General features: G+C 46.2%; 1 protein-coding gene across 2 annotated transcripts in view; it reads right to left on the bottom strand.

Annotated features, from left to right (window-relative positions):
* TMPRSS6 (transmembrane serine protease 6) overlaps positions 1 to 21,693 on the bottom strand; it is a 122,900-nt gene that overhangs the window by 62,313 nt on the left and 38,894 nt on the right. The window contains exons 5-7 of one of the 2 annotated variants that reach the window (XM_068255027.1): positions 20,936 to 21,117; positions 18,259 to 18,300; positions 5,479 to 5,683 (exon numbers count right to left, since the gene is read on the bottom strand). In XM_068255027.1, coding sequence (XP_068111128.1) covers positions 5,479 to 5,683; positions 18,259 to 18,300; positions 20,936 to 21,117 — 429 coding nt within the window. The remainder of the gene's footprint in view (positions 1 to 5,478; positions 5,684 to 18,258; positions 18,301 to 20,935; positions 21,118 to 21,693) is intronic. The other variant, XM_068255028.1, reaches the window with a different exon arrangement.

The raw sequence follows: 21,693 nt of genomic DNA, 5'->3' as shown, positions 1-21,693 counted from the left end.
GGCTAGTAGTATAAGGCATTTACCTAAGTTTATCTCATCAGGGGGTTGATTCACAAAGCTTACTTATTTTTCACCTTAGCTGTAAAGAGAGACAATTCATGAGGTAACCAGACAAGGGCCAATATGCAATTTAATCAACTTGTGATAAAATGCATTTTAAACCACCAGCAAGCAAGAAAATACTCAAAATAATATTGATTGTACTTTTTCAACAATTTTTTTCTTCTTCAGTTGTAAGATGCTAAAAAGTTATTTTAAAGAGAAGATGAAAATGATCTCCTTGGAGAAAACGCTTGTCTCCTTACACCGAACACCCCTGTCAATATACTACTATACTGTATTACTATACTGTATTATCAGATACTGATCCATGGCTGCTTGGAGTAATCTCCTACGGCCAATGTCCCTAAAACAGAACAAAAACTCTCTGCACTGCTATACAACTTGTTCTGCTACTTGGTGGCCAGTAATAGTTCTGTAAAACTGAAGTGAAAATAAACTTATTTTGTATTAAAAGCTTTGTGCGCCTAGCTTTACGTTTAAGTGCTTCCCGACCGCATAATGCCAATAGGCATCGTAAGCTAACAGCCCCAGGACCGCGTAATGCCGAAAGGCGGGGTTTTGCAGGAGATTGCGCACACCGATGCATGGGCACCGATGCTCCGCTCTGTCATCAATCTACCACCGCCGCTATTAGACTGTTAGAAGGCGAAACCGCCGTCTATTTACATTGTACAGCGCTGCAATCTACCGTAGTGCTGTATTGGGGACAGCTGTGTCACTCGGCTATCCCCTAGAGAGGCTGCCGTAGGCTGATGCCTATGACAGCCGATTTCTGTCATTGGCTGGGGGGATGGAGGGAGGGAAAAATAAATAAATAGGCAAATTTAAACAAATACATACAAAAATAAATAAACATTGGGGGAGCGATCAGAGCCCACCAACAGAAAGCTCTGTTGGTGGGCAGAAAGGAGGGATTCACGTGTGTGCTGCGTTGTATGACTCTGCAGTAGGCTTTTAAAGCTGCAGAGCCCAAAATTGTAAAACATAGCCTGGTCACTAGGGGGGTGTAAGCCTGTGGTCCTGGATTGGGTAAAGGCTGTTCTTGCTTGTGGGGTGGAATTTCTGTGACCACAGCTGACCAGGATGGGCACAAGAGTGGCAGTTGCAGAGAGAGATGAGTAGACTTCCAAGTACACACCCCTGCTTGACATTGCACATTTGTTATAAGCAGTAAATCACAGGAGACTCGGTCCTTTTATTTTTTATAGTTAAAGCCTTATGTCTTTACAAAGCTAACTTTCATTTTCCACGCAGATTTTCCCAAAGAAATTTCCTCCTCATGCGACTCAGCGATCTGTGTGCAACATATGGAGTTGGTTTTTAAACATAGAACAACGGTTCTGTTTAACGGTTGGGTCACCTGGTCTCCTAGAATGCTCTGGGAGGTGAATTCCACATATTCAAGCCACCTGTGACATCACTGGGGCGGGGGTGGGGCTACATGTTGATATACAGTAACTGTAAAATGTAAAATATGTGCAAACATATACAAATAAGAAGATTTTTTTTTTCCAGAGTAAAATGAGCCATAAATTACTTTTCTCCTATGTTGCTGTCACTTACAGTAGGTAGTAGAAATCTGACAGAAGTGACAGGTTTTGGACTAGTCCATCTCTTTATAGGGGATTCTCAGGGATATATTTATTTTCAAAAGCACTTAGTGAATGGCAGTTGCTCTGTCCAACTGCCAAAAAACTGTGTAGCGAGCAGGGAAGCTGGCCAGCATCATTGTTTAAATCCTTTTTGGGGAATATCTTTATAGAGAGTAAAAGCCTTGCTGAGAATCCCCTATGAAGAGATGGACAAGTCCAAAACCTGTCACTTCTGTCAGATTTCTACTACCTACTGTAAGTGACAGCATTATAGGAGAAAAGTAATTTATAGCTCATTTTACTCTGGAAGAAACGTACTTCTTATTTGTATATGTTTGCACATATTTTAAATGTTACAGTTTTTCGCTGTAGTGCCCCTTTAACTTAAAATTGTGTATCCTGAATAATGTATTACATTCTACTATACGCACTGTAACGAGTGTGTACTGTATTCATAGTCAGAGAAGCTGTAAGCTGAGTATTGCTGAGGCACACGTCTCGTTTCTTATCATTGTGGTTCTATGATACATCTGCTCTTCTCAGGAACACAACTTGCACTTTATGACTGACATTTTCCAGGCCACAGAGACGATGACGCTCGGCAGCTGATGGCGACACTTTAAATGATTCTCCACCGTTTCCACTGACTCTTTCATTCTCTGCTTCTTTCGGGGATACATCGAGGTTCTTCTCATTCTGAAGCTCTTGAGAAGAATAGAAACTCTTTGATCGGGAACGGTACTCTCTTTCTGTCTCTCTCTCTCTCGATTTATGAATAGTTTCCTCTAAGAGGAAATCCCCTTCACAAGGGATGCTGTCAGCAAGATCAAAACCCCCTGCTTCGCCTGTATTCATCTCAATTTTCCCCTTTACAACAGGAGGCCGTGTCCTTTTCATCAGCCAAGACTCCGGCATATTGAATTCTCCAGCAATCGTGTAGAGTTTGATGAAGAGAGTAGATGCATAGACTGAGCAAAATACATCTCATTAACCGGCTACGATATTCGCTAGAATCGCTACGGAAGAAAGTCCCAAATGGATTTATAAATCAGTCTTTGTGCCGGAGAATTATAGCGCTACCGGTCTTTGAGATGGTTTCATTAGGAGGACTTCATCTCAAAGGCCGCTCTTCAAACATTCATCCCGAATTCATAAATATGTATATTTGCACAATAGTACACATGAATATGATCTGCGAGTTTCAGGAGAGGAACAAACAAGAACAATAAAAATGTCTTATTTTTCCTGAACATTGGCTACAAATCTTCTGCTTGTCTTCTGTGTTCTTTGTGACGGTATTACGTTACGAAATTACGATGTTGTAGAAGCCATGCCTATCTGCTGCATCTGGAATGTTCTACAAGCCGATACAAGGTCGCCTTCGTGGGAGAAATAACCACGGCTAAGCCTCTATTCCTGTCTAATATAATCAAAAGCAATTTATTGGGAATAGGACCTTGCAGGGTAAATAATAATAATAATAACAATATCGTACGCTGGTGTTTATTATTTCTGAGTCCTTATAATTTATGAAACAAATTCCCCATGAAAAGCTGTCTGTTCCCTCTGGCCATCGGGCCGTGCATGCTTAATATATTCAGAATCCGAAACCTTTGAATAACGCTTTCCGGGCTGATATGGGTATACAACATGCTTGAAACATAAGAAGGCCAGATTGATTAGAAAGCATAGAAATATAGCCATCTGATTCCCACCAATTCAGGGCTGAGGGAATTCTGAAGGCATTCAGCTAGGGATGGTCGTAGTCAGCCAACTTCGCTACGCTGGAACTACACGTAGTTTTCTGCAATTACGCTTAGTGTGAAGCGTAGTGCGAAGCGTAGTTTATGCGGACGCTTATGCCCTTATGCGGAAAAATTTCCGCAATAATCCGCATGGGTGAACTAATATATGCATACATTCCACCTTCCAATGCGGAATTGTATATGTATAGAAGGGCAATAATATTTCTGCGCATGCGCAATGAACCGTATAGACGCAGTTACCGCACACGTAGTTGACTTCGCAATACATACGTCAACTACGCATAGCGGGCGAAGCTTCGCATAGCGGTACTACGACTACGTGGAAATACGTACACGTAGTTTTTAAACTTCGTCTATGAACTACGATGCGTAGTTGCGGACTACAATGCGTAGATTCGCACTAGTGTAGTTTACGAGCAACCCTACATTCAGCACTGCAGGCTTTCGGATTGTTTGGTGAGTCCACACACAATACAATTTCAATTGTACGTTCAATCGGTACAATCTGCAATCTCCTGTAGAGATCAGGTAGCTGCCACCAATGTGCATTAGCATGTGAATATGGCTCCAATATTGCTAACCGAGACTCTCGAGAGAAATCGGCAGTTAAAGGGAACCCGAGGTAAGAGGTATATGGAGGCTGCCATATTTATTTCCTTTTAAACAATACCAGTTGCTTGGAAGTCCTCCTGATCCTGTGTCTCTAATACATTTAGCCATTTACCCTGAACAAGCATGCAGCAGATCAGGCGCTCTGACTCAGCTGACTTAGGTTTTACTGGATTAGTCATATGCTTGTTCCAGGGTTTTGACTCTATGTATGCCAGAAGATTAACAGGGCTGCCGGGCAACTGGCATTGTTTACTAGAAAATAAATATGGCCACCTCCATATCCCTCACACCTCGGGTTCCCTTTAAGTTCACCATGTGGCCACATTAGGAGAGAAAAAGTGTTTTCCATGTACACAATCCTAAATTGCTACCTTATCAATGTTGGCACAATGATTTTAGGATTGGCAAAAAGAACCCAATCCTTTGGTTGAGTTTAGCCCTTAAAGCGGATACGAGATGAAAAACTAACTGTAACAAGCAACTTATCTATTTATCTTATCTAAAGTTTAGATAGTTTACACAGCAAATCTAGCTGCAAACAGCTTCAACAGTTTATGATTATTTCTTCCAGTGATACAATGACAGCAGCCATGTTCTGTTTGTCACATTACACACAGGCAAGCTGATCTGTATCTTCAGACCTCAGCCTGTGAAAACTTCACTCCCCTCCTCCTCTCTCCTCCCCTCTGCCTCTGAAATCTCTGGCTAGTAACCTCCTCCTCCTCCTCCTGCCCAGACTGAGCTCCCATAAGCCCTTGCTACTAAGGCTCACAGTGCTAAGGCTCTCTGGAGAAAATGTGGGCGTGGCATGTTTAGTTTATAAGGAATTAGAGTATTAAAACAAAAACAAAAAAGTAATTGAGGAATGCCCTATAAACTATATGAAAGGAACACAATTATGCAGTGAGTAAAAGTTTATTTCGGATCCATTTTAATATGGATTGAAAAATGGTATTTATTGATTGTTTTACTTAACTTTACAATTGTTTATCGAATATGCCAGCTTTGAAAAACGGATTTGTTAGATTCTTGTGGAGCAACCAGAATTTAAACGAAAATCTCATGAACTTGCCTGCCAGTGACAATTTCACTTATCCCGACTTGTATATTCAGTTATTTACAGAATCTAAATTGTGCTATGGGTAACCAACTTATTTCCCTGTAAAGCAAGGATGGTCGATGAGATGGACCAAAAATCCCTCCAAGGTTCAATTTGATTGGTCAATTTGTAAGCCGCTTACATTTACATACAGAATTTGCATAATCATTCATCAATTCAGAATTATTTGGATCTCATTGACCTTTACAAGGAAAAAATTTGGTTTCCGCCACAGCCCACATTAGATTCTGCATTCTACTTCCCCAATACAGTCTAAGAAAGTGCACGTAAAAAAGAATGAGATTGGAAGTCATGCAAAAAAAAAAAAAATTGTTCGTCCACTTACGAGGTGATGATGCGATTATCAAGTGGGGCCGCCGCATCGAACATGACCAATCGATCTCTACATTCAGAGCGAGTCCATTTCAGGCGCAGTCTCAGGAGGTGAGACGCGGGAGCTTGCAGATGCCACACGCAGGTAGGAGAGGTGTAATCAGGACCCAGGAGGCGGACATCTTGCCCGGGACGTATGTAGTTGTACCTATAGCAAGCTGCATGGAACAAGAGGAACAAGGTAAAACATGACCTAACGCCAACTCATCCCTTTATTTCAGATGCCTCGGGGGGTTGGTTGGCTTTTAGAAGATTTGGGGCATGTCTGAGCTTCAATGGATGGGCTGTAGCATGAAGAAGTGGGTGTGGTCATGAGAGTTTGTGTTTAGACTAAGTTAGCAAAAGTTTAGACTAAGTTCTCTTTCCTAAAAGGAACCTGAGGTTAGAGGAATATCGAAGCTGCCACATTTATTTCCTTTTAAAGAACAAGCGACACCCATGCTAACCTAGAAATAAAAAACACATATATAAGTAGATAAATACTAGTTCTACTTACATAACAGATGTATTGTGCTGTCCACGTAATGATTCCTGTGAATTTTATAAAGTAAAAGCAGAAAATCCTATTCTAGGCAGTGGCCATCTTGCCAAGCTAATGCTGACATCATATCCTCCCTGACTCTTGTTTTCCCCCCTCCCTTCTCTTGCTCATTGTGTATTCATTAGCTGCCCTCCTCTCAGAGTCTTTTTTTTAATTTACACATCCAATCACTGAGTAACCTCAGCCTTGCTTGTAAACACAAGTGATCAGTTAGGCAGGGAAATAAATGGAAGAGGAGGAATATATTATAGATAAAAAGAACTCCCAGCATTCAACTGTTTGGCACTGTTTGGCACTAGGGCCAGTGCTCCTAAAGTATGTGATAACTCCAAACCATTACAGCAGAAAAAGTTTTGAATGCAGGATTAGCATCTTTATCACTTAATACACTCAGACCAGTTGCTGTTGAAATTTGATTTTATGGTGACAATACCACTTTAAACAATACCAGTTGCCTGGCAGTCTTGCTGATCTTTCTGGTCAGTGTCTGAATCACTAGTGATAATTGTAATTTGCTCATTATGACTTTGCTAAATTTTGTATTATGTTTGTAAATATCATTACAACCGTAATGGAAAAATTGTAATAATAAAAAATTAAGCTTTTAATTATGACCACACATTCATTTTTCATAATTATGATCGGGTTTGTAATTATGATAGTTTTCGTGATTACATTTTCGTAAGTATTGACATTTTAGCATTTTTGTTTTATAACAATTTTCGAGTAACATGAAATGAAATAAGAAATCACAATTTAAAGGAAAATTATGACATAAAATTTTGAATTAAATTATGAATTTTCCCATAATTATTCATTACAATTCAGTGTCGTAATTACAAGTTTTGCGCCGTAATTACGAAAACGTGACATTTCCACTAATCATTATGAATCACACCAGAAACAAGCATGCAGCTAATCTTGTCAGATTTTTGTCAGAAACGCCTGATCTGCTGCATGCTTGTTCAGGGGCTATGGCTAAAAGTATCAGAGGCAGAGGATCAGCAGGAGAGCCAGGCAATCTGCATTGTTTAAAAGGAAATAGATATGTCAGCCTCCATATATCTCTTACCGTGGGTTCTCTTTAAAGAAAAAATAGGTATTAAAGGCTATACAAATAATCACATGAAACATAATAAAATAGGGAATGTTTCTCATCTGACTCTTCTCCCCCTTAACCACTTGCCGACCGCACACTCATACCGTGCGGCGGCAAAGTGGTAGCTGGAGGCAGGTGCCTCCCTAATTAATGAGGAAAGGCCGCTCGCGCGAACGGCCGTTTCCTGTTAGATCACGGAGTGGGTCTCCGTGAATAGCCTGCGAGCCGCTGATTGCGGCTCGCAGACTAAATGTAAACGTAGGAGACGAATGTCTCCTTTGTTTACATTGTACGGCGCTGCTGCGCAGCAGCGCCGTAAGGCAGATCGGCGATCCCCGGCCAATCAGCGGCCAGGGATCGCCGCCATGTGACAGAGGACGTCCTGTCACAGGCTGCACAGGACGGATAGCGTCCTGTGCAGCCCCAATCACCAGGGGGCAAGGTAGGAGAGGGAGAAGCGGAATTTCGCCGCGGAGGGGGGCTTTGAGGTGCCCCCCCCTGCAACAATACAGCCAGCAGGAGCGATCAGACCCCCCCTGCACATCATCCCCATAGGGGGGAGAAAAGGGGGGCGATCTGATCCCTCAGCATACACCCTGATCTGTGCTGGAGGCTGCAGAGCCCACCCAGCACAGATCACAAAAAACAGCGCTGGTCCTTAAGGGGGGGTAAAGGGTGGGTCCTCAAGTGGTTAAAGAGGAACTCCAGTGAAAATAATGTAATAAAAAAAGTGCTTCATTTTTACAATAATTATGTATAAATGATTTATTTAGTGTATTGCTCATTGTAATATCTTTCCTCTCCCCGATTTACATTCTGACATTTATTACATGGTGACATTGTTACTGTGGGCAGGTTATGTAGCTGCTGTTAGCTGTTTTGGCTGTTACAGACAACTGTAAACAGCTATTTCCTGTCTGTGAACCTTGTTACATTGTAACAAACTGCCAAAAGTACCGCGGTACTCAGAGCTTCTTGTGGGAGGGGTTTCAGCACAAAATCAGTCACACAGCGTCCCCTGATGGTCTGTTTGTGAAAAGCATTATATTTCTCATGTAAAAGGGGGTTTCAGCTACTGATTGGGATAAAGTTCAATTCTTGGTTGGAGTTTCTCTTTAAGAATAAAATAAAAGTATATGATTGTATTTTGCAGAACATTTTAGGTGTTTCTCAGTAAAGAGGTTCGCTTCTCACCTATATGTGTCCTGGAAAACAAAACAAACCGTCTCTAAATTAAGACATTTTAATTAAGACAGCCAAAGGATTAACGGCAATTAAAAACAAATCATATGGCAATTACCCACCTGCCAATCAGCCTGCCTGCATTCTGTGCTCTATTTATTTCCTGTAATGTTTGTAATCTAGGAGAATAGCAAACGCTTTCCTGATCCGCAGGTTGGCAATTCATAAAAGTACGAAGGAACAAGCGGAAAAGACATGAGAGAGGAGGAACATGAGAGGAGAGATACATAGAAGATAAGACGTCCACGGCAGACGCAGTATATGGAGGAAGTGCTACAAGAGAAATAAGGTAGATAAGAACAGGGGTGTAGCTAAGGGGTGTTCAGCGCTCAGGGACAAAGACAGTTTTTGCGCCCCCTCTGGATAAAATGAGCGTTGCTGCGCGGCCAGACATCAGATTGTGGTTGTGGTCAAGGGTAAAGTCAAATGTGCAAATACTATTAGGATAGCCAGATGTGCCCCCTTGCCCCCTATAGATAGCCATATGTCCCCTCCTTTAGGATAGCCAAATGTGCCCCCTTCCCTTATTCAGAGAGCCAGATGTGCCTCCCTTTAAATAGCCAGATGTGCCCCTTCCCCCTTTTAAAAGAACAGATATGTCCCTCTATAGCCAGATGTGCCCCCTTCCTCCTTTAAAAAAACAGATGTGCCCCTATAGCCAGATGTGCCCCTTTAAAAAAACAGATGTGCCCCTATAGCCAGATGTGCCCCTTTAGATAACCAAATGTGCCCCTCTTCCTCCCCTTTTTATAGCCAGATGTGTCCCACTTTAGATAGCCATCTGTGCCCCACTATAGATAACCAGATGTGCCCCCCATAGATAGCCAGATGTGCCCCTTCCCCCTTTTAAAAAAAGAGATGTGTCCCCCTATAGCCAGATGTGCCCCTTTAAAAAAACAGATGTGCCCCTATAGCCAGATGTGCCCCTTTAGATAACCAAATGTGCCCCTCTTCCTCCCCTTTATATAGCCAGATGTGTCCCACTTTAGATAGCCAGCTGTGCCCCCCTATAGATAATCAGATGTGCCTATATTTAGATAGCCAGCTATGCCCCCCTATAGATAACCAGATATGCCCCCATAGATAGCCAGCTGTGCTCCCCTATAGATAACCAGAAGTGCCCCCCATAAATAGCCGATGTGCCCCCTTTTTCCGCTGCAAACGCTTCTGCATTCCTCTGCGAAGGGGGGGGGGGGAGAGAATCGGGGGCACTTAAGAGGTAAATGACAGTGGAACATAAATCAGTAATAATAACAATATAATAATAATTGCAACATGGGTGAAGAGGTAGGGTTGGGGTGAATTATATGGGGAAAGAGGCTTAGAAATGCACTGAGGAAGTGATACAAGGGAGGGCACTGCGGAAAGAAGAGATATGCCGCTGTTCTTCTTTTTATCTAGTTATACTTTGTGTTTCTTTCAACTCATTCTAAGCCTAATTGAGCAGAGGGTCACTTGTGTTTTCCTGTCAGACATTGGTAGGAATGCTGCTGTGCTGTGCAGGCCATTCAGATGCCAGGCAGGTAAGTCTGAACCATCTATCACAATTTATGTCCTAATCTGTCATTGTTTCCAGTAGTACTGCGGGTGAGAGAAAGCCCTCAGCACAGGTTCTCCATCCTTTACATCTGCAGACTGCTGCAACTGCCATCATTGAATTCAGAAGGGCCTGTCCATAAATCATTTTATTAGTAGTATAATATAAACCAAAGATACTCATAGAGCTGGCCAGTGCTTTGGTTATTGCCTCTTCACAAGCGGAGGAGACTTATAGCTTCAGTTGGGTTTGTGGCGTCCGCATGTCTTTTATTAAGAATATTTATCTGTGATTCCATGCTTGGGAAGCGGCCCTTTCCCAGCGAGTCTATCACCGAGCGACGCTGTACCAACATGCAACAGGGAGGTAAGGCCAGTTAGGTCCTGTCCCCATTATAAATCGTTAGCGCTATCGCAAGCGCTGAGCGATTCATTGAGAGTTTTTCAAAGCGCATTTCCCTGCGTTTCGAGCTTAGAAAAGTGCTTTTGTAAGCGTTTTTGCTCAGTGATTGAGATTTTCACTTCCTGACGTCAGTCAGGAAGTGAACTCTTTGACCCGGAAAAGAATAAATACAATGTATATATTCTTAAAAGCACTCGGGAAATTGCTATACAAATCGTTTTTTCAATCGCTTTGCGATTTCCTTATACCTTCCATTGAGGCAAATCACCTCGAAAATGGTACAGGCGAGCGGATGAGCGGAATCAAAACGCTGATATGTAAACACTCTCATAGGGAATCATTGCACACGCACTTTAAGGGGGATTTCTAAAATTGCCAGCCCTTAAATAAATCCACAAATGCTCATAATGTGAATGCACCCTTAGGGCTCAGCCACACCTTAAGCACTTTTCTGAGCACTTGTGATTGATTAGTGCTTTTTAAAAATCGCTCCCATTCACTTCCATTGAAATTACGGTAAAAATCGCAGCGATCGCGTATGCAAAAAAATTTGCAGCGATTTTAATGAAAGTGAATGGGAGCGATTTTTAAAAAGCACTAATCAATCAAAAGCGCTCAGAAAAGCCCTTATAGTGTGGCTGAGCCCTTAGGCCCCATTCACACTTAAAAGCGCAAAACGTTTTGCGGGAGTGATTGTTCCAGGATTAACACGGAAAAACCACTGGACACCGCAGCGATTTTTCCGCGATCGCGTTTAGCGCTTCTATAGCACTGAAACGCGATCGCCGGGAAATCGCCTGATGGTGCAGGCTACACGTTTGTGTTTGGCGATTTGCATTAAAGTGAACCTCCAGACTAAAAATCTACTCAGCAGCACTGAAAAGGCTTGGTGTTTCTGTAAGAGTTACACAGCATTAGAACTTTGTTTTTCTTACCCAAGCCTCATTTTTAGCTGCACAGAAGAAAACTGACTGGGCATTTTTCCCTGATGCTGTGCAAAGCATGATGGGATTTTTTAATTTTGAATTTGAGAGATTTGAAGTCTAGCGCGCAGCTGGGAGGAGTGATCAGGACACAGGACAGCTGGAACCGTGCCTCATGCTCCCTCTCACCTCCTTTCAACCAAAAAGATGGCTGCTTCCATGAAAAAGATGGCTGCTCCCATGAATCACAATTATTTGCCTGTTCTTTTAAAATAAGGTGGGTAAGAGATTATATTACCTATCTATTTTAATTAACATAACTAATGTAACTTAATGACAGTATGTTTGTTTAGGCTGGAGTTCCTCTTTAAGGTTAGTAGTACACACATCAAATAAAAGTCTTTGGAAAATGAAAGATCACAGACCGACTTTACCCCCTTCCATGTAGTATGAGAGCCGTACTCTGCACAGTTTATTCTATGGAGCTGAACTCCCCATCAGACAGAAATCTTTGCAAGATACTGCACACAAAGATGCTGTACACATTCAAAAGATCAGTATCTGCAAAAGATCTGTTCCTGCAAAATGCATTCATAGTCTATGATATCTGCAGATCTCATACACACCTTGTTTAACGGACATTCATCTGCAGATCAGATCCACCAGGATGGATTTTCAGATCTGCAGATGATAGTCTGATCTGCAGATGAATCTCCGTTAAACAAGGTGTGTATGAGATCTGCAGATATCATAGACTATGAATGCATTTTGCAGGAACGGATCTTTTGCAGGAACAGATCTTTTGCAGATACTGATCTGTTGCATGTGTACAGCATCTTTGTGTGCAGCATCTTGCAAAGATTTCTATCTGATGGGGAGTAGAGTTGGGCCGAACGGTTCGCCGGCGAACGGTTCCCGGCGAACTACGGTGGTTCGCGTTCGCCTCCCGCAGGCGAACTTTTGCGGAAGTTCGGTTCGCCCCATAATGCACATGGAGGGTCAACTTTGACCCTCTACATCACAGTCAGCAGGCCCAGTGTAGCCAATTAGGCTACACTAGCCCCTGGAGCCCCACCCCCCCTTATATAAGGCAGGCAGCGGCGGCCATTACGGCCACTCGTGTGCCTGCATTAGTCAGAGTAGGGCGAGCTGCTGCAGACTGTCTCTCAGGGAAAGATTAGTTAGGCTTAGCTTGTCTCCCTGTCCCTGGCTGCATACCTGTGCTGTGAACCCACCACTGCATACCTGTGCTGTGAACCCACCACTGCATACCTGTGCTGTGAACCCACCACTGCATACCTGTTCTGTTCAGTGGACCCGCCACTGTATACCTGTTCATTGAACCCACCACTGCATACCTGTGCTGTGAACCCACCACTGCATACCTGTGCTGTGAACCCACCACTGCATACCTGTGCTGTGAACCCACCACTGCATACCTGTGCTGTGAACCCACCACTGCATACCTGTTCTGTTCAGTGGACCCGCCACTGCATACCTGTTCTGTTTAGTGAACCGCCACTGTATACCTGTTCTGTTTAGTGAACCCGCCACTGCATACCTGTTCTGTTCAGTGGACCCGCCACTGCATACCTGTTCTGTTTAGTGAACCCGCCACTGCATACCTGTTCTGTTTAGTGAACCCGCCACTGCATACCTGTTCTGTTCAGTGAACCCACCGCATCAGTGCGCATACCTGTGCAGTTAAGTGAACCCGCCACTGTATACCTGTTCTGTTCAGTGGACCCGCCACTGCATACCTGTTCTGTTTAGTGAACCGCCACTGTATACCTGTTCTGTTTAGTGAACCCGCCACTGCATACCTGTTCTGTTCAGTGGACCCGCCACTGCATACCTGTTCTGTTTAGTGAACCCGCCACTGCATACCTGTTCTGTTTAGTGAACCCACCACTGCATACCTGTTCTGTTTAGTGAACCCGCCACTGCATACCTGTTCTGTTCAGTGAACCCACCGCATCAGTGCGCATACCTGTGCAGTTAAGTGAACCCGCCACTGCATACCTGTTCTGTTCAGTGGACCCGCCACTGCATACCTGTTCTGTGAACCCGCCACTGTATACCTGTTCTGTGAACCCGCCACTGCATACCTGTTCTGTTCAGTGAACCCACCGCATCAGTGCGCATACCTGTGCAGTTAAGTGAACCCACCTACCTACGTGAGTGCACGCAGTGTGATATACCACTCCGTGCATACCCGATATGGACAAAACAGGTAGAGGAAGAGGTAGTGGCAGAGGCAGAGGAAGGCCACCTGGCAGGTCTGCGCGAGGTCGTGTAAATGTAATTTCGTGTGGACCTGGCCCACAGTACAGTGCTCGGAAGAAGGCACGTCCCATCACCTCCCAAGATTGTCAGGACGTGGTTGAGTATTTAGCCACACAGAACACCTCATCTTGCTCAGCCACCAGTGCTACTACTAGCACCACTTCCGCTGCATTTGACACTTCGCAAGAATTATTTAGTGGTGAAATCACTGATGCACAGCCATTGTTGTTACAGCCAGATGAATTTTCACCAGCTCATATGTCTGAGTTACGCGGCAACATTATGGATGTAACGTGTAAGGAGGATGAAGGACCTACTGATGTTGGTGCATGTTTGGATTTGTCTGAGGCAAGCGAAGCTGGGCAGGATGATTACGATGATGACGATGATAGGGATCCTCTGTATGTACCCAATAGAGGAGATGAAGAGGGGGACAGTTCAGAGGAGGAGTCAGAGAGTAGGAGGAGGAGAGAAGTTGCTGAAAGAAGCTGGGGCAGCTCTTCGTCAGAAACAGCTGGTGGCAGTGTCCGGCACCATGTATCGCCACCTATGTACAGCCAGCCAACTTGCCCTTCAGCATCAGCTGCTGAGGTCCCCATAGTGCCCACATCCCAGGGTGGCTCAGCGGTGTGGAAATTTTTTAATGTGTGTGCCTCAGATCGGACCAAAGCCATCTGTTCGCTCTGCCAACAAAAATTGAGCCGTGGAAAGGCCAACACTCACGTAGGGACAAGTGCCTTACGAAGGCACCTGGAGAAAAGGCACAAACAGCAATGGGATGGCCACCTGAGCAAAAGCAGCAGCAGCACACAAAAGCAAAGCCACCCTCCTTCTCCTCTTCCTCCTCCATCAGGTGCATTATCTGCTTCTGCCGCTTTCTCCCTTCCACCTTCACAGGCACCCTCCTCCACTCCGCCTCTGCCCTTGAGCGGTTCCTGCTCCTCTGCCCACAGCAGCAGTCAGGTGTCCGTGAAGGAAATGTTTGAGCGGAAGAAGCCAATTTCGGCCAGTCACCCCCTTGCCCGGCGTCTGACAGCTGGCGTGGCGGAACTGTTAGCTCGGCAGCTGTTACCATACCGGCTGGTGGACTCTGAGGCCTTCCGTAAATTTGTGGCCATCGGAACACCGCAGTGGAAGATGCCAGGCCGCACTTATTTTTCCAGAAAGGCCATACCCCAACTGCACCGTGAAGTTGAGAGTCAAGTGGTGTCATCTCTTGCGAAGAGCGTTGGGTCAAGGGTACACCTGACCACGGATGCCTGGTCTGCCAAGCACGGGCAGGGCCGCTACATTACCTACACAGCCCATTGGGTGAACCTGGTGGTGAACGATGGCAAGCAGGGCGCAGCGGACCAAATTGTGACACCTCCACGGCTTGCAGGCAGGCCTCCTGCCACCTCCTCTCCTCCTGCTACATGCTCTTCGCTGTCCTCCTCCTCCTTGGCTGAGTGGCAGTTCTCCTCTCCAGCTACACAGCCCCAGCTCCGCAGGGCCTATGCTGCATGCCAGGTACGACGGTGTCACGCCATCTTAGACATGGCTTGTCTCAAAGCGGAGAGTCACACTGGAGCAGCTCTCCTGGCAGCTCTTAAGAAACAGGTGGATGAGTGGCTGACCCCGCACCACCTGGAGATAGGCAACGTGGTGTGCGACAACGGCAGCAATCTGCTTGCCGCTTTGCATATGGGGAAGCTGACACACATACCCTGCATGGCACATGTCATGAATCTAGTGGTTCAAAGATTTGTGGCAAAGTACCCTGGCTTAGCGAATGTCCTGAAGCAGGCCAGGAAGTTCTGTGGGCATTTGAGGCGGTCTTACACAGCCATGGCACGCTTTGCGGAAATTCAGCGCAAAAACAACATGCCGGTGAGACGCCTCATTTGCGATAGCCCCACTCGCTGGAACTCGACCCTGCTCATGTTCTCCCGCCTGCTAGAACAGAAGAAAGCCGTGACCCACTACCTCTACAACTACAGTAGAATGAAACAGTCTGGGAAGATGGGGATGTTCTGGCCCGACAACTGGACACTGATGGAGAATGCATGCAGGCTCATGCGGCCGTTTGAGGAGGTGACCAACCTGGTGAGCCGCAGTGAGGGCACCATCAGCGACTTAATTCCCTACGCTTACTTCTTGGAGCGTGCTGTGCGTAGAGTGGCGGATGAAGCTGTGAATGAGCATGACCAGGAACCGTTACGGCAGGAACAGGCATGGGACCAATTTTCATCAGACCCAGCTGTTTCCTCAACACCTGCGGCAGCACAGAGGGGGGAGGAGGAGGAAGAAGAGAAGTCGTGTGCAGAAGACGAATCAGACTAAGAGGATGATGAGCAAGGTGTTTCTTTGGGGGAGGAGGAGGAGGAGGAGGAGGGGACAGCGGCAGGAGAACAACCTCAGCAGGCATCGCAAGGGGCTTGTGCTGCTCAACCTTCCCGTGGTATTGTTCGCGGCTGGGGGGAGGAGGTTGACTTACCTGACGTCACTGAGGAAGAGCAAGAGGAGATGGAGGGTACTGGATCCGACTTTGTGCAGATGTCGTCTTTTATGCTGTCCTGCCTGTTGAGGGACCCCCGTATAAAAAACCTCAAGGGGAATGACCTGTACTGGGTGGCCACACTACTAGACCCTCGGTACAGGCACAAAGTGGCGGACCTGTTACCAACTCACCGGAAGGTGGAAAGGATGCAGCACATGCAGAACCAGCTGTCAACTATGCTTTACAATGCCTTTAAGGGTGATGTGACGGCACAACGCCAGCAAGGTACCACTGCCACTAATCCTCCTCCCGTGTCCACGCAGTCAAAGACAGGACGCTCCAGCGATCTCATGGTGATGTCGGACATGCGGACGTTCTTTAGTCCAACGCCTCGCCGTAGCCCTTCCGGATCCACCCTCCACCAACGCCTGGAACGGCAGGTAGCCGACTACCTGGCCTTAAGTGTGGATGTAGACACTGCTGTGAACAGCGATGAGGAACCCTTGAACTACTGGGTGCGCAGGCTTGACCTGTGGCCAGAGCTGTCCCAATTTGCCATCCAACTTCTCTCCTGCCCTGCCGCAAGCGTCCTCTCAGAAAGGACCTTCAGCGCAGCTGGAGGCATTGTCACAGAGAAGAGAAGTCGCCTAAGTCACAAAAGTGTTAAGTACCTCACCTTTATCAAAATGAATGAGGCATGGATCCCGGAGGGCTGCTGCCCGCCCCAAGACTAAGTCAGTCCCCGCACATACAGCATCTCTGCCTGCACGCCGTGTGACTGGCTGCCTGGCCTGCCCCAAGAAGACTAAGTCGCTCCCAGTCCCTCCACACAGCATGTCTGCCTGCAGGCCGCTTGACTACCTTCTCCGCCACCACCAACAGGGTCCGGGACTCCAGGCGGATTGCTGAATTTTTTAGGCCGCTGCTAGCAGCGGCCGCTGTAATAATTTTTCGGGTGCGTGTACATGACTGCCTAATTTTTCTGGCTGCACTGAGGGCAGCTGCAACAACAAAAGAAAAGGCATGTACATGCGCCCATTCCCCTTCGTGATCATTACCTTGCCGTGGTGAAGGGGCTTGCGTATCACAATGGAGCAATGACCGGCGCCTAGATGAGTGTCTCGGGGGGCACACCCACGATAATAAGGTCGTTGCCTCATTGTGGTCAGACCAAATTTGATCAGCTGGACAGTCACTGTTCTGTCATTCAGCTACATCAGCCAGGTGACCATATGGGCTGTAAAGCCACCAAAACCTGCACTCTCGCCATGGTGCGCACCAGTCCAGCACGGCCGTCACTACACAAACAGCTGTTTGCGGTGCGTTACACGATGAGTTTGGTGTGTCAGTGTGAAGCAGTACCTTAATTACACTACCTGATTGATGTATACACATGCAAGATGTTTGAAAGCACTTTAGGCCTGTCATTTAACATTCAATGTGATTTCTGCCCTTAAAACGCTGCTTTGCGTCAAATCCAGATTTTTCCCGGGGACTTTTGGCATGTATCCCACTCCGCCATCCCCCCCTCCAGGTGTTAGACCCCTTGAAACATCTTTTCCATCACTTTTGTGGCCAGCATAATTATTTTTTTTTTCAAAGTTCGCATCCCCATTGAAGTCTATTGCGGTTCGCGAACTTTAACGCGAACCGAACCTTTCGCGAAAGTTCGCGAACCCGGTTCGCGAACCGAAAATCGGAGGTTCGGCCCAACTCTAATGGGGAGTTCAGCTCCATAGAATAGACTGTGTAGGTATGGCTCTCATACTACATGGAAGGGGGTCAAATTGGTCTGTGATCTTTCATTTTCCAAAGACTTTTATCTGATGTGTGTATGCACCTTTATTCTCACACTTTTAATTCTTCAACGTATTTCAATACATACTACACTATACTGGGCTCTCGGTGTTCTGGTTTTTATTTTTATTTTGTACTGCTGACAAGCTCCTTTCCTTTGTATAATTACTATTACTATTACCTCAGGCAGCCGATAAGACACCCCACACAACCCTGTCTGCATTGAGAGTAATCTAAACCTGTGGTGAAATGCTGAATACACTCTCTTAACTTGTGCTCAATGTCCATTCACGGTGGGAGTCTAATTCAAGTTTAACTTTTTTTGTTTTTCATGATTGTGTTTGAAGTGTTTCCCATATGAACCAATCGATTTGCAGTTGATTGTTTGAAGCATGATTTAAGCAGCAGGTGATGCAGACTGGCCTACCGGTACTGGAGGAAAACAGCTGCATGCTGTGTAAGCTCGCCTCTGAAAACAGAAATCACTGTAAATAAAACGCAACAAAAAGTCTGGACAGTTCAGTTCATGGGTGCAGAGGTTGTAACCATATTCAGTGACACATACAACCAATGATGTGTTTGGCAGCCGACGTCTCAGAGTTTGTAACACGCATGTGCAGTATGCAAAAATCCCTATTGCGCTTGCGCAGAATGCTCCCGTTGGCGGGAATGTGATCGAGGATGAGCCGGCTCGTGCATGTGCAGTGGCCATCAGCTCACTCAGTTGACTGGCCAAAAGAGGATCGCTGTGGAGGACTGGAGAATCACTTAGTGATGGCGCGAGCACAGGGTGGCTCCAGGGGGCTGTAGAAGCCCACGGTAAGTTAAACTCATTTTTTTAGTTTAGGTTCCCTTTAAAGAGAACCTGAGGTGGGGGATTAGCATTAAACTATATATACGTGGAGCTTTCTCCAGCCCCCTCCGGCCTGATCGCTCCCATGGCGTCCTCTTCTCCCTCCCGATTTTCCACAATTGGCCCAGAAGGTCCTCTGATACGGAGCCAACTGCGTGCACTCCCGCCGTGTTCACGTTGCCGGGAGCATTCTGCGCCTGCACGGTGCTACTGCGCAGGCGCAGAACGAGGCAGGGGAGAGCGCCTGGCCGGCCTGCTGTGCAAATCCAGCCTCTGGATCCTAACGAGGCTTGCCCCGTCCTCCGGTGTCCCGGCAATCCAGCACTGCAGCCCCCCAAACTGGGGCGAGGTAAATATTTACCTACCCCAATCCAGCGCAGGCGCACTAGAGGCTCTTCATTCAGGTTAAGGCGGAAATAGCCAAACCCGATTGGATCCATTCTACTGCACAGACATGAGTCCTTTGCACCTGCGCAGTAGAGCGGATACAATCGGGCTCGGTTATTGCTGAATAGCCAGAAGGAAAAGCCACTACTGCGCCTGCGTTGGATCGCAGAGAGGTAAATATATCATCCCTTGTCAGGCTTATCGGGGGAAGATTGGGGGGAGCCATCGCTGGGCTGCCCGCAGCTACAGGGGACAGAAAAGCCTCGTTGGGACCCTGAGGCTTCCCCCTCCTGAGGTAAGTATGCTTCAGGGCCCGTTTCCACACAAATCTGCATGTGTTTTCTGCACACAAATTTGCATAACCAATACAAGTTAATTAGCCTGTTTCCACTTGTCAGAAAAACAGAGCGTTTTTCTGTGCAGGAAAAATCTGCACGGCAGAGCCATCAGAATTCGGTGTGCAATCCACATGTAATTAATATGAAATTCGCATGCGTGTTTGCATAAAATCAATGTAAAAGCACACAGGCACTGACATGGTTAAATCCACATACTTACTAACATATGCGAAAACGTACTCGAATTTGCGTAAAAATATGTGTGCAAATTCACGTACGAATTCGCATCTGCATGCAAATTCGTTTTCCCATTTTCCGCAATGATTTTGCACTGCACAAGTGGAAACGGCCCTCAAAGCAGTTTTTTCTTTCTTAAAGGGACACTTAAGTCAAACAAAAAAAATGAGTTTTACTCACCTGGGGCTTCCAATAGCCCCCTGCAGCTGTCCGGTGCCCTCGCCATCTCCCTCCGATCCTCCTGGCCCCGCCGGCAGCCACTTCCTGTTTCGTTGACAGGAGCTGACAGGCTGGGGATGAGAGTGATTCTTCGCGTTCTTGACCACAATAGCGCCATCTATGCTGCTATAGCATATATCATATCCCATATAGCAGCATAGAGGGTGCTAATGTGTCTGGGAACGCGAAGAATCACTCGTGTCCCCAGCCTGTCAGCTCCTGTCACCGAAACAGGAAGTGGCTGCCGGCGGGGCCAGGAGGATCGGAGGGAGACGGCGAGGGCACCGGACAGCTGCAGGGGGCTATTGGAAGCCCTAGGTGAGTAAAACTCATTTTTTTTGTTTGACTTAAGTGTCCCTTTAAGCACAGAGTCTCCAAGTTAAAATGTATAAAATGTGCAAAAGGAATATTCTACGTAATAAAGAGTTTCTGGGGATGGACTGGGGAGGCTGTATGGGTTCCAGAGCCTTCCCTCTATATAGGTGAGTATCTAACTTTTTTTTTTTTCACAAGGTGGATTCAGATTTGCTTTACAGGGAAATATAATAAATACGTCATCTTCCAAATCCCTCTAATTTTAGGTGTGTAAAGAAAACCTGTAAGGAGAAAAAATAAAAAAAGTTGAACTTCTACCGGTCCCTGCAGACGTCCTGTGCCCGCGCCGTCTCTCAACGATCCTCTGGCCCCCCACCGTGGCTCAGTTTCGTTAACGCTGACTTACAAGTTGACGGCCACTTCCCTGTGCAACCCTGGCCACGTACGTCCTCGCTTCCGCTCACGTCGGTGGTAGCAACGTGAAAACCATGGCATGGAGTGATGAAGCGCGGCCAGGTCCGTGCAGGCTCGGATTTCCGCCGACTGAGAAAACAAAACTGAGCGCAGTGGGCTACCAGAGTATTATTTTGTCCCGGCGCAGGACAGGACGTCTGCAGGGGGGGCGGTAGCCCCAGGTAAGTTCAACTCTTTATTTTTTCTCCTTACAGGTTTCCTTTAAATGCACAACATTTTAACAAGAACAATAGTATGATACCCAGTAAAGGAAGCACATCACATGCCGGGAGTACACTCACCATAAATACCCAGGGAATTGGAGTCCACATGATACTGGTCAAATATGTAGGTTCCTGTACGATTCGTCACTGAGGACTGCAGAGCTCGGGTAAGAGCTGCCTTTACGGAGTTCACTGTGACGAGTTTACTTTGAGAATTCGGAACGTCCAGGATGACCCAGAAGAAGACCTTCAAGCCCTCTCTAAAAATAACAAATGAACATTAGTGTAACACATGCTGGAAATAGTGAAGGGAAAACAATAACAGACATCTTTGTGAGAATGAGGAATACGATGTGGGTGAAATTCTTCACAACGAAAACCGAGACAATAAGAAACAACCAGCAACGTTCTGACCCCTCCTTGCTCCAGACAAACCACCTAAATTACATTTTAGATGGAGTTAAGACAATTAAGTTTATCCAAGTTCAGTCATCAGTCATGGTGTGTACCTCCAAGACAAGTTCCACCATAATTCACCCCTTCTATATCCAGCTTGAAAATAATGCACAACCCCCCCAGCCTCATAACTAGCAGCCCTCCCTTATCCACGGTGGCCATGTTTTACACCTCCCCATATCCAGCTCAGCCGTGGTGCATCCTCCTCCCCCCCCCCTATAATCAGCTCAGCCATAAAGCTATCCTGGCTGTTTGAAGTTGTCCCACCCTACAATTACCGTAGCACAAATAAAAATTCCATTGGGTTTGGTTAGAGCCATGTTTGTGCCTATTTGTGCCACACAAATGGAGATTTTTGCCTCTCGTTTTGTTTTGTAGAT

Source organism: Hyperolius riggenbachi, chromosome 9 (assembly GCF_040937935.1).
Source record: "Hyperolius riggenbachi isolate aHypRig1 chromosome 9, aHypRig1.pri, whole genome shotgun sequence".
NCBI classification, from domain to species: Eukaryota; Metazoa; Chordata; class Amphibia; order Anura; family Hyperoliidae; genus Hyperolius; species Hyperolius riggenbachi.
This window is presented reverse-complemented; position numbering and strand designations above follow the sequence as displayed.